Source organism: Thamnophis elegans, chromosome 2 (assembly GCF_009769535.1).
Source record: "Thamnophis elegans isolate rThaEle1 chromosome 2, rThaEle1.pri, whole genome shotgun sequence".
NCBI classification, from domain to species: Eukaryota; Metazoa; Chordata; class Lepidosauria; order Squamata; family Colubridae; genus Thamnophis; species Thamnophis elegans.
The window spans coordinates 10,141,481-10,156,528 of record NC_045542.1 but is presented as its reverse complement, the minus strand read 5'-3'; the positions used below and the strand labels follow the sequence as shown (position 1 = coordinate 10,156,528).

General features: G+C 41.4%; 1 protein-coding gene across 1 annotated transcript in view; it reads right to left on the bottom strand.

The window, feature by feature from the left end:
• Window positions 1-15,048, bottom strand: part of FGD1 (FYVE, RhoGEF and PH domain containing 1) — a 71,656-nt gene that overhangs the window by 23,106 nt on the left and 33,502 nt on the right. The window contains exons 2-3 of the mRNA XM_032210114.1: window positions 3,406-3,579; window positions 1,529-1,703 (exon numbers count right to left, since the gene is read on the bottom strand). Of these exons, the coding sequence (XP_032066005.1) occupies window positions 1,529-1,703; window positions 3,406-3,579 (349 nt within the window). The remainder of the gene's footprint in view (window positions 1-1,528; window positions 1,704-3,405; window positions 3,580-15,048) is intronic.

The window sequence follows — 15,048 nt, the reverse complement described above, 5'->3', positions numbered from 1 at the left end:
TTCATGCCCAACGCTACAGGTAGTCCTTGAGTTATGACCATACTCAAATTCAAAACGTGAGTTTTGTCCCATTTTAAGAACTTTCTTGCCACAGTTGTTAAGTGAATCATTGCAGTTGTTAAGCTAGTTACATGGTTGTTAAGTGAGTCTGGCTCCTCCCCCTCCCATTGATTTTGCTTGTCAGAAGGTCGCAAAAGGGGATCATGTGACCCCCGGGGACACAGCAACCATCATCCAAATGAATCACTTGCCAAGAAGCTGAATTTTATCATGAGCCCATGGGAGGCAGCAACAGTCGTAAGTGTGAAAAAAGGTCATAAGTCACTTTTTTCAGTGCCCTTATAACTTTGAACAGTCACTAAATGTCAAGTCAAGGACTATCTGTACTAATAGCATTGGTCTAAAAATAGAATACTTATTTGCACACATGATTAGGCCAACTATTCATCCTTTAAAAAAAATCTTCTGATACAGACAACAGCTAAAAACCTAACATGTATGGCGCCATTAGTAAGTAAGTAAGTAAATCTTTATTATGGTCAAAGACCAGCAATACACATTAGTTTTTACACTATGTTAAAAAATACTGACATTAAGATGTAATTAAAAGGTATTGACGTTAAAAATGGAAAATAACATACATGTTCTCAGATTGTTCGGGTCACTCCCTGGTTTACCTGGGTGCAACGCTGTTACGTATAGGAGTATGGCACCATTATATCATCCATAACAATTCAACCTAAAATAAGATTACCATCCTCCAGATCTTCCTTACATGAACTCGAGACACCTCAAATGTGGTAGAATGCAGAGCGTGTTTACCTTCAAGCTGCTATTGCAACCTCCCATACACCCCAAATTATCTCAGCATGAATCAGGTTCTTCGAATGATGCCACGGAGAGTGGAATCTGCTTACACAGTCCACCCTCATACAATAGTTTGTAGATGAATAAAAAAGAAAGAAAGCCACAAGAGAGAAGCATTTGAATACATGGATGTCAAATCTATTCAAGACTGGAAAGAGAGCAGAAACTTAAAAACTTTTTCTGAATTGTACCACGTGTAAAACCTCCAAGACTGCATGAATCTTCAAGAGTCTTCAATATGGATATTATATCTAACCAATCACGAGTAGAATTAATCCTTACTTTGTCTGTCATTTAACAAAGGCCTTTGTGCTGGTTATCATTTCAATATATCCCAAGTCAGTAGAACTCTCCCATTAATTAATGATGCCAAGCACTACTACTTTACATCTTCAAGAGTACAAATCATGCTTCCTCTACAACAGTGTTTCTCAACCTTGGCAACTTGAAGATGTCCGGACTTCAACTCCCAGAATTCCCCAGCCAGCATTTGCTGGCTGGGGAATTCTGGGAGTTGAAGTCCGGACATCTTCAAGTTGCCAAGGTTGAGAAACACTGCTCTACAGTTAGAGATGTGTGTGCGTGTGTGTGTGTGTGTGTATGTGTTCCAACTCATCTGCAGGAGGAGAAACAGGGTCTCACATACTAGTCAAGCTCGTACCTTTCAAACTTCTCAATGAGGCAGGAGACGGCAGACGAGGAGCCCACTCCATCTTTTGACAGAGGGCTGCGGCCAAGGCGAGGGTCGGCTGGGAGGGGTCGTGATGGGGGTGGGGGGATTGATTCAGGAAACCGCAGGGGCTGGCTATTCTGCAGATAAGCTGGCTTGGGAGGAACTGGAAAAGGAAGTGAGATTGCTCTTTTAAAACAGATTCAATACATTTTACTAACAGAAGCAACCAATAGAAGGACTACTTCCATAAGTTGGCATTTTTATCATCTGGTCCACGCTGCCCATCCCATCCCAGCACTGAAACTCCTAACTCCCCTGTTCCAGAGCAAAGAGCCTGGACTCTGGACTCCATTATATTGAAAAGGACCAGCATGTACCCCAAGTTAGACACTAGCATAAGCAGCTTTTTATGTCAATGCTGGTTGGAAAATCATTGTATTAATTTGACAAGTGGCCATTCCTCTAGAAGGATATGCCAATTGTTTTACAGCCAAGGGCTCCACCAGCTGCCCTTTAATTGGGATGCCAGGGACTGCATTCCAAAAAAAAAAAGTGAGTCCAGGAGGAGGAAATGAGATGGAATCAGAATAAAGATTCGATTTGATCTAAATTAACTTATGTGTAAGTTTTAATTTAAAAAATTTGCAACAATGAAAATTTGTCCTCCTGAGTTTTGTAATTAGGGTGTCTCAGTGGCTAAGATGCTGAGCTGGTCAATCAGAAAGATTGGCAGTTCGGTGGTTTGAATCCCTAGCGCTGCGTAACCGAGTGAGCTCCCGTTACTTGTCTCAGCTTCAGCTAACCTAGCAGTTCAAAAGCATGTAAAAAATGCAAGTAGAAAAATTGGGACTACTTTGGTGGGAAGGTAACAGCATTCCATGCGCTTTGGCGTTTAGTCATGCCACATGACCACGGAGACGTCTTCGAACTTTGTTGGCCTTCGGCTTTGAAATGGAGATGAAGACCGCCCTCTAGAGTCAGGAACGACTAACACACATGTGCAAGGGGAACCTTTACCTTTACCTATCTTGTAATTAATTTTCCCTTTGGTCATCATGTTAAAGTTACTCTTTAGCAGGAACTCTTAGGACATCCTGCAGGCCTGGGCAAAGCCTTGTAGGAGGGATGGTCTACAGCCTCAGAGCATGGCACGACAAAACCGCGTTCCACTAAAGCGCGCCCAATTAAACCGCGTTGCTGACGTCATCAGCAGGGCGACAACAGCAACCACGGAGAAAAAAGGGCGCTTTAAATAGCGCTTTGAAAGCAGCCCGATTCAAGTTAAGGTAAGGGTTAGGTTTAGGGTTAGGTTTAGGGTTAGGTTAAGGATTAGGGTTAGGTTAAGGGTTAGGTTAAGGGTTAAGGTTAGGTTAAGGGTTAGGATTAGGTTTAGCGTTAAGTTAAGGGTTAGGTTTAGGGTTAGGTTTAGGGTTAGGTTAAGGGTTAGGTTTAGGGTTAGGTTTAGGGTTAGGTTTAGGATTAGGTTTAGGGGGGTTAGGTTTAGGTTTAGGGGTTAATTTTAGCTTTAGCGTTTACAGCGTGCTTTTTTCGTCGCGCTGTGATGACGTCAGCTACGCGCTTTAGTCGAACGCGGTTTTGTGGTGGAACCCCTCAGAGAGGTGGATTGTACTCTGGGCTCTAGAGTCCGTGACTGGAAAGGCATCAACAGCCAACTTTCTTCTCCAGCAGCATTGACTGGCAAATTCCATAAGACACAACTTAATCTTGGGCTCAAGGAAGAAGTAGGGAAACCATCCCAACCCCAAAACCTTTTGGATGCACTTGATCTCAGCTCCCATAATTCAAAGCTAGCATGCCAAAGGCAACAGACTTCTGGGAACTGGTTGGGGAAGCCCCGTTTATACCTTGTGGTTTTGGTCCTGGGGGACGCTTGAGTGGTCGAAGTTTGGCAATTTCCTCTTCGTTGTGGTCAGGTCCTGGATCCGAGATGAGTCGTTGAGGGGCTTCTGGTGTGCGATGTTCAGGACTGGGTTCGGAAGAGAGGCTTTTGACCAGGATTCGGTGGGGCTGAACGGGACCTGGAAAGGAAATAGAATTGAGAGACAGTTTATCAAAACCAATTCTTGCGCAATCCGTTCTTATTCAAAGAGGAGAAGCCTGGAATAAAGTCAAAATAAGTTGGGGGGGGGGAAGTATAGAAATAAAATTCTCTAGGTGGCTAACTTTATAAATTGAAAAGCAGAATAATGACTTTATAGCATTAGCTTGCACAACTGAAATATCAGTTGATGACAAAGACTGAAGTGATGGGCCTCCTGAGATTTCCTAGCTCAACTATATCATGGAATTAGCCAGCAATTGCCATACTTCTCACACAGAAACACTACAAATGGTTTAAGAGACAAATATAAATCAGAAGGCACCAGAATCAAACAAGAACAAAACAAAAGAACAACTTTTTTTTTAAAAAAAATCTGCTTAAAAGCAAAATGCATCAAGCAAAAGTAGGATCCTTAAAAGGCAAAACAATTTAACAAACCCTAATCAGAACTACACCAAAGTGAAGTTAAAAATATACCTTATTTTGACCAGAAAGGCTTTAATCTTCCAGAAAAATTCCAAGGAAGTTGAGGACTGGGAAAATTCTCAAGAGAAATGGTTCACAAACTGTACCATTCCCTAAACACCAAGCACAACTACCTTTCAAATCCGTAAATATATTAAATTACAGCACCCATTCCCCAAGGGTGTGCCAGCTTTGGAGGGGCTGCAATAGAGTTTCATCCCAGGGTTCTGAGAGCACTACTTCCCAAAACATACTATCCCCTTCTGTTAAAGATCAACAACCAGAATTAAACTAGAGGATAACAACTAACCATTGCAGGCAATGTCCCATCACACCAACCCTCTTGCCCATGAGTCACACAGGACATTTCTCACTCCACCCAGTTCAGAAGCTGATTGGGGTGGCAAAACAAACACGAAGTAGGCAGACTATCGCCCAGGATGAAGCTACTGGGTGACAATCGGGTTGAACTGCATGCTACAATCTATAGCTCACTAGATACTGATTTCTTCTTAGCTACACTTCACTGCTCATTCTCATGAGTCCTGATTATATTTGCACTTTTTAGTAAGTAGGAGTATGTGGAGAGATTTGGGCACTGTGGGTGACAAGAAGGAAGAAGAAATGTAACTTTCTAGCTAATTTCACACCATATGCTAAGCTGTTACTCATTCGCCATGGTTTGAGCATATTGAAAATGACCCCAGCTGCTTTACAATCTGCAACGTCTACATTCACATAAAATATTAATCCCAAAGAAAACAGATTATGGCTTGATGGGATGCATGAACTCTGCCCATCCCTCTTCCACAGAAAAAGATGTTCTGAAACTATTATGTCCCCTGTGAAGTAAAAATGAATTCAGGCCAATGGGAGTGCCTCACACAATTCAACGAAAAGTTTCTATGAGACATTTTTCCTTGGGCCCAACAGAGAAAAGATCTAATTTTTCTATTATGTTAACTCAGGATTTAATATTGAATAATCCATAACAGCTTGATATGATCAACACATTAAACAAAAGCAAATCGTGTTATGAGTTAACCTGGTCTGTGACTGCAGCCAAAAGGTTAGATCTTCCTACTCCCTATAAATAAAACTCCTAAAATTTTTCCTACCTATCGGATAAGAAGCTGCAGTCTGCTTTAACTCAACTTCAGATCCTGCTGATTTCACGCACATATCCATATGGCTTTTGGGGGGAAAGTTGCTTTCTTGGGAAAAGTAGAGAAGCTATTTGCTACTACCTTCCTCTAGGATTTTTAATATTTTATTTTGCTTCCCAGTCTAAAGTACCACTCTGATACTTCCAGTCTGAGTTGGTTAGAACCTGCTTAGCTTCTCAAACTTTCATTAGTATCACAACAAACTTGCAAGTTTAAATCCATTCCCATCTATTAACCTGCCCCTTTGTTTAATAACAACAACGATACCACTTAGACTTATTATATACTGCTCCAGAATGCCATACAGCACTCTGTAATCCTAACACACAACAGTTGATTTTTTAACACAAAAACCGCCACAAATTTCAATATATTTTACATTACGTATTTTTCAACAAGAAATAGTATTTCAGAAATGACTTCATTATTATGACTTTTTTTAAATGCCTTTGAGGCTTTGTCAACTCATGCCTGGTCTCCGGCAAGATTTTGAAAGTGGTTTGCCATTATCTCTTTCCTAGGGCTGAGAAAAAGTGGCTTGCCCAAAGTCGCTACTAGTTTCTAGCTTGGTGCTTTAACCATGATACCAACTTGGTTTTCTTTATATACCGTAGGAAAAAAAAACAGAGTAAATGCTTGTGTTGCTGGAAATGCAATGAAATTAATGCTTTATTTAAATACACGTTTCTATCATATCCAACAATGGTGCCATTTAGGGTAGAAATTATTCCAGGTATTAACTCAACTTTTAAGATTTAGTATTTTCAGATATTTATGTTTTTGGGAAGTTTATTCCTATCATATGGAAGTTGACATCTGGATAAAGAAAGTGGATTTTCTGTAGTTTACTTACAGCTAAATGACTTAATGTTCAGCTTTGGAAAGACAAATATGTGGCTCCAATTAATTAGTAGTCTGCAGAATTGATGTTACCAGCAATTCATGTATCAATAACTTATCAATGTAATTTATCCACTAACCATTAGAATTATGGTTTCCATTCACTGAAATGTGTAATGAACAACTTTATATATGCATGTAAGTATATGCCTCGGATGTTTTTTTAAACTTTTCTTTTCTTTTATCATTTTGGGTCTTTCTCCCACCCTATTACCTCCAATAGACCGATCAGATCCCACAGATTAGGCCTCCTCTGAATTCCATCCGCCGGCCAATGCCGACTGGCGACTACCCGGAGGAGAGCCTTCTCTGTGGCTGCTCCAACCCTCTGGAACTCCCCGTGGAGATTCGAACCCTCACCACCCTCCAGGCCTTCCGCAAAGCCCTTAAAACCTGGCTATTCCGCCAGGCCTGGTGCTAAAGAACTTCTGCCCCCCTTTTCTCGAATGGTATGGTTGTTGTGTGTTTTAAATTGTGTATTGTTTGTTTGTCTTTTTTATCCCCTGTTTGTACCTCCTTTCCCTTGACTGAGTTGTGAGCCGCCCTGAGTCCCCTTCGGGGAAAAGGGCGGCATATAAATGAAATAAATCCTAATCCTTTGTTTTCTGTAGTTAGTTAATATAAGAATGAAGCGGGGGGGGGGGACTCAAGACAGCTGAAAATGAAGACTGCCTGTTTTCATTGTTTTATCATGTTTTGTAAGAAAGCACACAGTATATACTTTCCTAAGATAAACATAGGAAAATATGCAGCACCATGGAATGAATTTCCAGGAAGAAAAAAAAATCCCTCTGCCCTCAACCTGGCAGGAAAAAGAAAAAGTGTGGGCGGGTATATATAGACTATCTGAAGATGTCTGGGCCAAGTAAGCCTTATGGGACCTGTAAAACAATCTTTCTGTGCTGCAAGGATTCTGAATCCCAGGTAATTAACAAAAAATAATGACAAACAATTTTTCACCTTCACACTCCAGTTAAGAGACATTAAGGTAATTCAGAGCAGATTTTGGGGATGGAAGGACTGTGGTTTACATTCATCTCCGATATACAAAACAAAGTACTGCATTTTCCTCATTTTTGAGGGTGTTTTGCACTGGGGCTCACTTGGTTGGTGGGTCTTGACGTTGTAATCAAAAAGAACTGTTGAACTGACAGCAGTGGTGGGTTTCAAAAATTGTTTGAACCTACTCTGTGGGTGTGGCCTCCTTTGTGGGAGTGGCTTGCCACCCATGTGACCGGATGGGAGTGGCTTGCCACCCATGTGACCGGATATGAAGATGCCGACGACACTTGTCAGAACCACCTTAAATTACCTCACAAACAGCACTGGCCTGCATAAGAATAGGATGTAAACTTGTTTTTTAAAAGGCATCTTTGGTTTGCATTAAAACAACTTCAACACACGCAACATTCTGACTGCACCACAAACGCAGTAGTCGTCCTTACCTTTCACAGAGGCCCTGAGTTTTATAAATAGGAGCATGATAGTGTAGAATAATCCTATCCAAGGACCAGTGGTGGGTTTCAAAAAAGCTTGGAACCTCTTCTGTAGGTGTGGCCTGCTTTCCGGGTCCACTGGTGGAACCTCTTCTAACCGGTTCGGTAGATTTGACGAACCGGTTCTACCGAATAGGTGCGAACTGGTAGGAACCCACCTCTGACTGACAGGGATGGAATTTGGCTACTTCAACATAAAAAGGTCCACATGAATTCCTATCCAGAGGTTCTTAGAAGCAACAAAACCTTCTAGAGAGGTGCATCGCGTTGGATCCAAAGTTGTTTCAAAACAGAGCTGCTGCTCCAGTCAGTACTTCTTTAACTCAAAATGCCTATTTTCTTGCAAGTTTGAAAAAGACTCTTTTAACAGTACACCAGTGGTGGGATTCAAATAATTTTAAAAACGGTTCTCTGCCCCAATGATTTCTTCCAACAACCAGTTCACCAAACTGCTCGGAAAGTTAACAACCGGTTCTCTCGAAGTGGTGCGAACCGGCTGAATTCCCACCACTGCAGTACACTCTAGAAGTGTAGAGTTTGCACACTTGTGCTGGCTCTGCAGCACCTCTTTGGCTTGGCTTATTGTCTAGGTGTCAGAAAGACTGGGTAGCTTTCTTTTTTTTTTTTTTTAATAAATTTTTTTTAATTTTTAATTTAAAACAAATACAACATCCTTCTTTACATGTTATAGAAAGTGTATCAGTTGGTTACAAATAAACTTCTGCGCATCTCTTCCACAGTCAACAAACATAATTCATGTTAACTCGAGCATTTTAACTCAAATATTCATACATGTCACCGTCATCATATATCCATTTTCATTTGACTATAATTGTTATTATTAAAAAATAATAATAATTTTTGTTTCTTAAACAATACATGCCCACACCAGTGGGAAAAGAAAAGAAAAAAAAGAACACAGGTATATATGTATGTATGTATGTATGTATGTATGTATGTATGTATGTATGTTAGATTTTTACAACCCCTGGTAAGCCCCAATTATGGGAGGAAGCTAACTGCTTCCATCATCTGTCAATCGGCTTGTCACAAGAGTCCATCACGACAGAAACCCAATATTTTTACTGTTGCCTTTGTTATATTATAGCACAAAACACACACACACACACACACACACACACACATATATATATATATATATATATATACTTTAAAGTCACAACCCCTGGTATGCCCAAGTATGGGAGGAAGGTCACACTTCCACTCTCTGTCATTAGGCTCGTCACAAGAGACCATCCAGACAGAAACCCAATATTTTTTACTGTTGCCTTTTTTGTTACATTTGTTATATTTATGCTTTATTTATTTATCAGCATAAATATAACATATATATATATATATATATATATATATATATATATATATATATATATATATATGAATTAATGGAAGAGATGCACCAAAACATGTTGTAACCAGCTGATATACTTTTTTTTTTTTTATAATATAGACTGGATAGCTTTCTGTCTCCAGGCTAAGGTGCAATCCAAAGTTAAAAAAAAATAATATTAAAATGGCATTCAACTCCTACGCACATTGGTGGACAAGTTTACATGACATCACACACTGCTCAGCTTTTGTCCATTTAAACAAAACACAGTGCTCAACATAGATGCACATCCTAGTGTATTATGCTGTAGTTTATTTTCCACACCCGCTATTAATTTAGTGAGTAAAACAGTGGTTTCTAAGGCCTCCCATTCACTAAGCAATGGGGGGCATGAAAGGCTTGCAAAAGGATTTGAAGCATCAGAATAGAAAGAAAAGAATCCCAGTCATTAAAAAGCAAAGCTGCTAGGGAAGACAGACTGCCTATAAACTAGCTGTGGGTTCTCACACCATCTCAGTTCAATCCCCACAACAGCCTGGTCCCTCTAAAAGTCAGCAAGATGAGGGCTGTATGAATCTCAGAAGCGATGCTCTTCCAAAAGGACAGGTATGGCGACAGAAAAGGGACCTGTCTCCCATTAAGGACAAATAGAAACAATTAGAGAGAGATGATCCTCTAAGAGCCATTGTGGTGCAGTGCAGTGGTGGGTTTCAAAAAAATTTGGAACCTACTCTGTGGGTGTGGCCTCTGATGTGGGAGTGGCTTGCCAGCCATGTGACCTGGTGGGAGTGGCTTGCCGGCCATGTGTTCTCTCTCTCTCTCTCTCCTTCCTTTTGTCTCTCTGCCCCCTTTTTTTCCTTTCATCTCTCTTTCACTCTTTTTTTTCTTTCTTTCTTTCTTTCTTTCTTTCTCTTTCTCTGTGTGAGTCTGTCTGTCTCTGTGTGTGTGTGTGTGTCTCTTTGCCTCTCTCTCCCTCCCTCCCTCTGTGTCTCTCTATGTGATTCTCTCTCTGTTTCTGTCTCTCTGTGCGTGTGCATTTCTCTCCTCCCGCCATCTGTGTCTGTCTCTCATTCCCTTTCCAGTGGTGGGTTTCAAAAATTTTTGGAACCTCTTTTGTAGGTGTGGCCTGCTTTCTGGGTCCACTGGTGGAACCTTTTCTAACCGGTTCGGTAGATTTGACGAACCGGTTCTACTGAATAGGTGCGAACTGGTAGGAACCCACCTCTGGTGCAGTGGTTAGAGTGCAGTGCTGCAAGCTACTTCTGCTGACTGCCAGCTGACCGCAATCTGGCAGTTCCAATCTCACCAGGCTCAAGATTGACTGAGCCTTCCATCTTTCTGAGGTGGATAAAATGAGGACCCAGATGGTTGGGGGCAATAGGCTGACTCTGTAAACCACTTAGAGAGAGCTCTAGAGCACTGTGAAGCGGTATATAAGTCTAAGTGCTATTGCTATTGCGAAAATAACCAGATCTGCATCAAGTAAAACTTTGGAGGGTTTTACATATGGTATAGATGACCAGCACCACCTTGATTTGTACCCAGATGCATACTGGTAGTCAATGTAGCTCATCCTATAGAAGTGTCACATGAGCATACCAAAGTGCACCAACCACCTGATTTTTGTGCTCCACCCCCTCACTACCATAAAGGAATGGTATTTCCCACTAGTCTGAGGTCTGAAACTTAAAAAACCCATGGAAAACCTTTTTTAAAGAAAGCATTTACCCAAAGAAAAGCAAAGAACAATCTTAACTGTGCACGTACTATACATAATATATCCGACTCACCTTAACATTTCTACTGTACAATTCTTCCACCCATCATCAAAATTAAGTATGATCTCTGGCTAATGAATGGTTGCTTACCCTTGTTTTATAGTATGAAACGACAATTGGATTAAGAGCACCCTACCTATTAATCTATATACAATGTGCACAACCCCAAATAGTGAGTTCGGTACAATGTGATACGCCAGAAAGAAACCAATCCTAAAGTTTAATTCAAATTGTGAGCCTACCTGCAGCTTGAGACTACTTGAGCTAGAGTTGGAGTCAATCCTATAAATTTGGCCAATTTTTCCTAGCAAGAACATTTCCAACACAATTTGAACTGAATCATCCCCATCAGTTGCAGTTTTAAGAGTTCCAATCAAGCCACTGCAGGAGCATGAGTGGATCCTTAAAAAATGAGGAATGTGAACCTGAAAGCATGCTCAAAAATATATGGAGGACAGACGTGTCATAATTTCATTTGTCTCTTACAAATCCCAGAGAATAAGGGAAGGTATTCTAGTTCAGGAGTCTCCAACTTTGGCAACTTTAAGACTTGTGGACTTCAACTCCCAGAGTTCCTCAGGCTTGCTGGATGAGGAATTCTGGGAGTCGAAGTCCACAAGTCTTAAAGTTGCCAAGATTGGAGAGTCCTATTCTAGTCCACATCCCTGTAACTCAATAAGATCAACAACTACTATATAAGCTCAAGCAAGCCTCAGAGGACCTCTAAGTCCACTTTGGAAAGCTCCCAGTTTAGAGAAAGAGACATAGTCCTCTGTAGTCACTTATCAGCCTTTCCCAGCCAGCCAACTTTGGAGCAAGGAATGCTGGAACTTCTTAAAACGCTTCCAGACAATCAGTTCCTACTGCTTTCTATCAAAGGTCACTGATAGAAGAAATTCTTCACTGCTTTTGTGTGTGTGTGTGATAAAAAAGAGAAAAGGGGGAAAACACGAAGGTTGCAAATAGTAGACGAGATCAACTTGATGTTTTTTCAAGATCTTTATGTAAAACAAGCGAACTGTACAATAAGAACGTCCTCTGAAAAACCCTTTATTTCTTAAAAATGAAAGCTTCATTTCTTCTTTTAGAGAGAAGGAATCCATATAAGGGGCATGTAATGTGTACAGATGGATGCGGTGGCTCAGTGGCTAAGACGCCGAGCTTGTCGATCGAAAGGTCAGCAGTTTGGTGGTTTGAATCCCGAGTGCTGCGTAATGGGGTGAGCTCCCGTTACTTGTCCCAGCTTCTGCCAACCTAGCAGTTTGAAAGCATGTAAAAATGCAAGTAGAAAAATAGGAACCACCTTTGGTGGGAAGGTAACAGCATTCTGTGTGCTTAGTCATGCTGGCCACATGACCATGGAGATGCCTTCAGACACTGCTGGCTCTTCGGCTTTGAAACCGCTCCGGCCCTATGGAATGAGCTACCCCCAGAGATCCGGACCCTACCCACTCTCATGGCCTTCCGAAAAGCTATTAAAACCTGGCTATTCCGGCAGGCCTGGGGCTGTTGACCTCTGGATTGAGGTCCAGCCCCGCTTAGATTAGGTGCATGTTGTGTCTTATTAAAATTTGTCGTGTTTTATCTGTTTTTAATCTTTTTTTAATTTCTGTTTCTGTAAGATGCCCGGAGTCCTCCGGGATTAGGCGGCCTATAAATTTAATAAACAGTTAAACAGTTAAACAGAAACAGAGATGAGCACCGTCCCTTAAAGTCGGGAACGACTAGCACGAGGGGAACCTTTACCTAAGGAACTAGTGCGAGGGGAACCTTTACCTAATGTGTACAGGTATTTACTATTCTGTTAAATGAATGTGTAAGTAACTTAACAGCATCAAACCTTACCCAGACAACTGCTCTATTGCATTCTTTGAAAATTAGCATTTAGGATACTGTGAACTCTCTTATTTGAATATACTACACTACCATGAGAAACAAAACTTAATACAAAAATCTTGCAGATACCATCAGTTACAAATTCTGAGTCAAAACAGAAAGCTATCACATCCCAATCTTGTGAAAGTACAATTAAACTAAACAGAACCATTCCTAAGTGATAAAAATATACATCAACCCATTTTATAAATGTTCAGAAAATAATGATTAAGCCCAAGGTCCAAAACAATTTCTTCTCCCCTTACCTCTTACAGCTGGCATGAGCAGCTATTTTCTTGTGGCAATAGATGCATGTATGTAATATATGTGCATGTTTGTGTTTATGTGTGAACATGTGTGCATAGACTGGCCTTCCAAGGCTTCCTAGCACACGACCAGCAATGTTATGATATCACTGGACTGAAAAGCATGAAGGGTTTTCAAGGAAAAAAGAGTTTGACTTAAGACTTGCAGATTTTAAGATTCCCAATTTGCTTGTAACCTGGAACAAGGAAAATTAGTCTGGGTTTTTTGGCAGTGTTTGCAAACAGAGAGATTAAACAGGTAGGGAGATTTATGATGGCCCCTTAAACCCATGTTTCCTCTAAGGGGCAAAACAGAAAGTTCTAGGCCGGGACTGCAAAAAAATAAAAATAAAAAAAGCTAATGGTGGTTATATATTGTCCAAGTGTTGCCTTATCCCTAATATTAATTTCATCAAGCCCCATCAGCCCCAATAACCAGGGGAGAGGAGGCAAATCTTAAACAGGGATAAGGAATTTGCCAAATAATTCACAAAAACTAATGGAGTGGAGCAGTAATAGACGTGGCCCAAGACTAGAAAGATACTACCCCAATTCCCTACACAGTCACCAAAGCCACAAAATAATATTGGATCCAAAACCATTCTCAGCCTAACTTCCTTCTCGGAATCCTTGTAGGGATAGAATGGGGAATTAGACAGATTTGTTCTAGTTTCTTGAAAACAGGATATACAGCAATGGTAACAACCTCTGCTCTTATGAATCTTCCCCAGAACTACCAGAGAAATGAACTTCCTCGGAACTCATTTTTAATGAAGCCTGAAATTATATTAACTACGTGTAGTTCATTCATGTTTATTATGGCTACCTATAAATCAAAACCACTGCTGTTCAAAAGCTGTACAGGTCACCCTCGAGTTACAACCATCCATTTAGTGACTGTTCAAAGTTATAACAGCACTGAAAAAAGTGACTTATGACCAATTGTTGCTGCAGCCCCATGGTCACATAATCAAGATTTGGATGCTTAGAAACTGGCTCACATTTATGACAGTTGCAATCAGTGCCGGATTTAGATGAAAAGAGGCCCTAGGCTATTCCACTTATGAGGCCCTTTCACCTCCCATTTTTAAGTTTGTAAATTACATGAAAGACAATAAAATACATAATTACTGTGATATATATCAATATATATCAATATATATAGCTGGCCTTCCGACGGAGGGTGGCTCTGCTCAGCGGCAAAGGCAGCGAGGCCAGCCGCCTCCCCTGCTGCGCTCAGCTGCCCGGCTCGGCCCCCTCGCCCTCACCTGCCTGGCCGCTGGTGGGCTCCGTGTCGACGGGGTGGCTACTGGGAGCGGCCGCGCCTCTTGCCCGACCGCCGGTGCCGGGAACGTGGGCGGGCTCCCCAACTGCCGCGGCGCTGGAACGATCTTAACCAATACATTTTTATGTTTGTTTATTAGTCATATGCGTAGAATTTCTCCTTATTTTCGGTTCAGTGTTTTAGTGTTCACTATTTTTAGAATAGTGTAATTTTAATTTTGCTAACAATTTGAATGTAGGCCCCTCTTGATCTTGAGGCCCTAGGCTGAAGCCTAGTTAGCCTATAGGAAAATCCCGTGGCACGACAAAACCGCGCCCGTCAAAATAGCGGTGATAAAATCGCCTCGCTAAAGCCGCGACGTCATCACCGCGCGTCATCACCGCCGCGACAACAGCGCGGCAACAGAAGGGTGCTTTAAAACGGCGCCGCAGCAGAAAGCCGATTTCAATTAAGGTAAGGGTTAGGATTAGGTTTAGGGGTTTGTTTTAGGGTTAGGTTTAGGGTTAGGTTCAGGTTTAGGGTTAGGTTTAGGGTTAGGTTTAGTGTTAGGTTTAGGTTTAGGGTTAGGGTTAGGTTTAGGGTACTGAGTGCTTGGGAATGCGCGGATTTGCCCTCCGCGATTATGTCATCGCGGTAGGGTTGTGTTTTTCCTTAGCGCTTCAAACGCCGCGAATTAGTCTTCGCGCTTATGTCTCCGCAGATAAGGGCTTCGCGGATTTGTGGTGGAACCGGAAAATCCGGCCCTGGTTGCAATGTCCTGAGGTCATGTGATCACTTGTTGCAACCTTCTGACAAGCAAAGTCAATGGGAAATCCAGAGTCAATT